The following is a 5,717-nucleotide window of genomic DNA, read 5'->3' as shown; positions in this document are numbered from 1 at the left end:
AACATGATTCTGACTTTGTGATCGGACTCAAGGTAACCTTCTTTTTTTTTACTTTGTATTTTTAATACAGTGTTAATTGATGATATACAAGTTGTTAGTGTAGTTGAGGTTCTGTTATGTGTCCACCAAATCTGAATCTCATCTTTTGTGGGGTTTCATAATCACAAGTGTTTTACTTCATAAACCGATTTTAGAAATGTTGTTCCCATTGTAGCACGTTTCATTTTTTCTTTTTTTTTTTTTCTTTCAGCTATTTGTACTTTATTTTATAAAATTAACCATCTCTGTAGTTATTTTTGGAGATTAAGAATATGCTTCTTCCTTAACAGAAGAACTTGAAATTTCTAATTTAATAAAAAATGTGCTTTTGTGATTGGGGATTTCAATATCATATGCATATGAAGAATCAAGAATGTATTATATTTTTGTGGCACTTTTGTGAATAGAAAATTAGAAATCATAGTTAGCTTAGGTAAGATTGCTAATCACATATTTCTTTAAATGTTGTTTTGCTGAATTCATATTTTAGGGTCTTCAATTCTTCATAATGTTAGTGATTTAATCAAGAAAGTAGCTTAGAAATTTCAGAGAGATTGAAGATGAGAAAGATTCTGTTTTTCGACATCTCTTGTAGAATATAGTGCTAGAACTCATGCTGAGAAGACATTGGTATCCAAAGACAAGAAACTGAAAATGGAAAGAGATGAAGTAGTTAAAATTAAGATCATCCCTCCACCTGGCTGTGGGAAGAAAATCTATGAAATTGATCCACTTTTACTCACTCACCGCGACCATCTTGATTTCTGGTAACCTCACTTTTAAGTTTTATTTTCTTTAAGTATTTGTGGAACAACTATCTGAGTTGCTAGATCATATAAATTTTTCAAATTACAGTTTCGGACGATACTTGAGATTGCGAGAGGATATCGACAAGCATGAAAGTGGCCTAGATCCATTTTCTCGCGACCATGAAAATTTTGGCTTTAGGCAGAGGTGTCTAACTTCTTGCTTAGAAAGCTGCAATGAACTTATCTACTTTTATTAATACAAATTTATTTATCAATATTACTACTATTTTTTGCAGTGTCACAGAAATTACTTATAGAGAATGGGCACCAGGAGCTAAGGTATATATGCTTTCATATTATATTCTTAACTTTTATTATTAAAATTGGTTTCTTTTCTTATGCTCAAATTCAATTTAAGGGGTTGTATTATTAAAAAATCTGTTTTGGATGTTCATCTAAAATTCAACAAAAATCTTATTTTCGATGTAGAAATATAATTTGACATGTATCTTAAAAATGATTGGATATTTTCTCAGTCATCAGCATTAATTGGAGACTTCAACAATTGAAATCCAAATGCCGCTGTAATGATTTCGGTATGTTTCGGTTAATATATGCAAATGATTGTGCTAGTTGGAGCATGTAATCATCTTCAGTTAATATATCCAAACAGAATGAATTTGGTGTGTAGGAGATCTTCTTGCTAAACAATCCAGATGGTTCGCCACCAATTCCTCATGGATCTCGAGTCAAGATATGCTTATGTAGATGGTTCACCACCAATTTCTCATGACATCGAAGCACCAATATATATCGTGACAAAAAGAAGTGTATGAAAGAAGAAGGAAAAGAGATGAACATGACGAAGAGATGAAGTGTCTGAGAATTTGGGGATTTAGGGTTACATATAATAGGAGGGACCAATCTGGGTGCAATTTGAAAATTAGCCAGCTCAGCTAGTCGTTGGGACCCCTCCAGCATGGTAAACCGAGTCCACGTCAGCGCTCCGATGATGAGTCATCACCAGAAATATACCCAGGAACCAGTTTGAGTGTTCGGAGCTATATCTAAAGAACTACAATGAAAAAATCGGGATCTTAGGGATTACTATGATATTTGCGTGAATCTCAGGGATGACTATGGGTATTTACTCAAAAAGAAGAAAAATACGTTTAAGTGTGTTGACCTTTTTTTTGTCATATTTAGATTTTTTTTACTCTAAACGCGAAAATAATTTTACGTTCTCAATGTCTATTTACAAAAAACTAGAAATTGTAGCTTTTACATTTAAGAAATCACTTTAGGGTTGAATTTATTTTTTGTTGTCAATTCTATCTTTTATTTTCTTCCTTATATTCTTTTAATACTCAAATTATTTAAATATATAATTATATATTTTTATAAAATTTTTATTTTTTGTTTTATATAATTTTTGTTATTTTTTTGAATCTAATTAAAACTTGTAAGTGTAATTCTCGTATATTAGTTTATTATTATAATTTTGTTATAATATAAATTTTTGATTTTATTAAAAAGAATAAAATAAATAAAAAGCTAATTATAATTAATAATAAAATCATAAATAATTAAAATTTATAATTTAAAATAAAATTAAATAAAAGAGTACTAAAAATACTAAAAAAATTATAAATAATATAATTTAATAAAGTATATTTTGATATATTATTCATCTATTATTTTTGTTTTTGATATAAAATATATTTTGTCAATTTTTTATATGTTATTTTTAATTTAATATTTAATATTATTTTTTATTATAAAATTAATTCATAAAATTTATTTAAATATTTAAATTAAATTAATAAAATAATATAAAATTATTATTTAAATTCATTTTTTTAATAAATTTTTATTTAAAAGTGATTTTGAACCATATAATCCAAACAACATTTATTTTATTACAATTTATTTTTATATAAAAATGTAAAATATAAATCACGTTAACACCAACTTACTTTTTAACTAAAATCAATTTTACAAAATTAATTTTATAGAAACTCTCATTTACAAACTTTAATATAAACAAATATTTAATTACAAAAATATTTATACACGTAATATAACTCTTTCTATACCAGAAGTACTTACCTCTAACATTTTTCTTATCATGGTGAATTATTGGCTTATTCTAACTGCATGCAAACACCTTTTATATCAAGATGACAGAAATTTATGATCTCTTTCGATGAATCTACTATATTGTTAGTATAATATAATACTCTATAATATTTAAATAACATACACATCATGATTCACTATCATTAAAAGTTGAAACTCTAAGCACGTACTTCACATTATTTTTGGAAGTCAATTATTGTATGCTCATCATGCATTCAACGTCTTCAAATTCACACTACTGGATTTGATTGATAGTAAAATAAAGTTAATGACATGAATCTCATTTTTGTTATCAGCGTCAAACAAGTTAATCAAAGCAGTATAGTAAACAAAAAATCTAGGATTCAGTGGTGGATTTATTAGAAGAAAAAATAATAATCCGAAATCTCAATGATTCTTACATTGCCATCGTGCTTAATTCAATAATGCATACGTAATTACAGTTTCAAATCTCACAAAGTTGATTCGATCCACTTTTCCAAAAGTAATAACCAATTAACTATTCCATCTAATATCGGTGCATGCATGGAGTTGGATCTATCATTACTTTATGACACACATAAATACATAACAAAAAAATTGTGTTAACTTGGGTATGGTAATAAATGTATATGTATTGATATAAGAAAAATATAGAACAATAAAAATGAGATGAAAAAGTATAAGTAGATAAAAGAAAATATTAAATAATGTGAATAATGAATATATCAAATATTCAATTCAATAGATATACAGATAATTATATTTATTATTTTTAATTTGATGGATATTTTTTTTATTTGATTTAATCATACACAATTAATAATGACTAAATGTCCAATTCATTAAGTGTACAGATAGTTATCATAATATTAAAGTTTATTAGGTAATTTAGAATTGAGTATTTTTTTATTTTATTAGGTCAATTTTAGAACTCATTATTCACATTATTTACAAAAATCATTGAATTGTTTACCTAACAAAACTAAAATAAGATATATAAATGATATTATTTACGTTAGTATTTATTTTTTTTATTTAAAAATGTACTATATCATTACTGATATTAAAATTAATTAAAAAGGGCAAACATATTCTTTTAATTATTTTTTTAAAATTTAAGCATATTTATTTTTATCTTTCACAAATACTACTCTTTTAAATTCAACAAATATTAAAATCAAATTAAAATTTTGAACTCTAAAATTTAAATAATTTAGCACAAAAACAAAGAAACAAGATCTCATAACAAAAAATACTCTTCATCTTCTTCCACTTTCTAATAACTTTTAGTATGCAACCATTGTGGCTGGCAAAAAAAAAAACTAGATCTCAGAAAAAAAATGGCTTTGGCAGCGTCAAAAGGAGAACGTAACTATACATCTTCGTTTTTCTCTTCTTTATCGCCGGCGATCTCAAAGTGAATAATCGGCTGATTCTCATATTTAAGTTCTTTTAAAAATAATAGTTTAAAGGATATTATTGTCTTTTTAAATTAATTATAAAAAAATTAGTATAAATAATAAATAATATATTTTTAAATAAAAAATTAAATAATGAAATAGATAATATAATCCACAAATCACATTTTTATTTGTTAATATTTTTTTTATCATATCAATACATAAATTTATCATTATATTGTAATAAAGCAAACATCCATAAAATTTATATACTACTCAAATGATGGATCGGATAGGATTTATAATAATAATAACTTAGTAAATATCAAATGCTGATGTATATTATTGTTGTGATGATCTATAATAGTTTTGTTTAATATAATTTAAGATATTAGTTATTTATAAGTGATTAACAACTCAAAAAAAATTAAATAATAGATGTCTATTATTTTATTATTAATAAAAATATCAATTAACATCAATCTAATTAAAAATAAATATTCTAATATTCTCTTATATCTCCCTTAAATTTAAGTGGCAATTTTAGTTTGCAAAAATACAAGTTATTTAAAATATAGTAGAATAAAAAAATGATGTGAACTCAAAGAACAGATATAACATTTTATGAGTTCAAGATTTAAATCAAATAAAATTTATTATATTAAGATTAAATTAGATTTAAATTATAATCACATTTATAATTTATCTAACTGATTATTTGTACTTTTGTAGTGTAAAATAATGATGGTGAGAGGAAAAAAAAGCCTTTTAACAATTTATTTTGTCTTTTATGAACTTTCTACTTAACAAACAAATAGTCTAAGTGAAAATATATGTGTAATTAATAATATTATCTAATTTTTCTTTTCCTTTTAAAGAAAATATGGCATATAATATTACGATGCTATATTGTTTTTTTAATATATTTTTTATTTTTTAATAATTAATTCTTCAAAATTATTCACAAACCTCCTAGCCATACGTAAAATAAATCTAATAAAAAGAAATTCAATGTAATATTATGTGCACTTGTATTTTGAGTTTTGACTATCTAAAACTCTAATACCATATCATGATACCACTCATCCTAGATACTTACGCTGATGGAAAAAAATAACATTAATGATTATACTCTAATACTCTCTAAATTTCTATTATTCACATTATACAAATATTTTATTGGCTTCTCATACTTAATCTTTAAAAAAATATGCTCAAAACCAAATTCAATGGCCATCAATATAAATTGATTATAGAACAAGATTGTTTCTAGCGTGGGACGTGTTTGATATGTGCCATTTTATGGAAATAGACACATATAGTTGGTTTGCAGTCAATTTTCATTACCCTGTCTCCTTATATAAATAAATACACACTACAATTACGTTATCTGTTAATAGAGAGTCAA

The 5,717-nt window shown here is 24.5% G+C and overlaps 1 protein-coding gene across 1 annotated transcript; it reads left to right on the top strand.

Annotated features, from left to right (window-relative positions):
* Positions 1-642: 642 nt before the first annotated feature.
* On the top strand, positions 643-1,581 carry LOC130945343 (1,4-alpha-glucan-branching enzyme 1, chloroplastic/amyloplastic-like). The gene is made up of 4 exons (XM_057874075.1): positions 643-806; positions 895-993; positions 1,085-1,127; positions 1,480-1,581. The coding sequence occupies exons 1-4, from the start codon at positions 694-696 to the stop codon at positions 1,579-1,581; spliced, it is 357 nt and encodes a 118-aa protein (XP_057730058.1). The 5' UTR covers positions 643-693.
* Positions 1,582-5,717: the final 4,136 nt, after the last annotated feature.

This window comes from Arachis stenosperma, chromosome 8 (genome assembly GCF_014773155.1).
Source record: "Arachis stenosperma cultivar V10309 chromosome 8, arast.V10309.gnm1.PFL2, whole genome shotgun sequence".
NCBI classification, from domain to species: domain Eukaryota; kingdom Viridiplantae; phylum Streptophyta; class Magnoliopsida; order Fabales; family Fabaceae; genus Arachis; species Arachis stenosperma.
The sequence above is the reverse complement of the archived record's forward strand: the minus strand, read 5'-3'. Positions and strand labels throughout refer to the sequence as shown.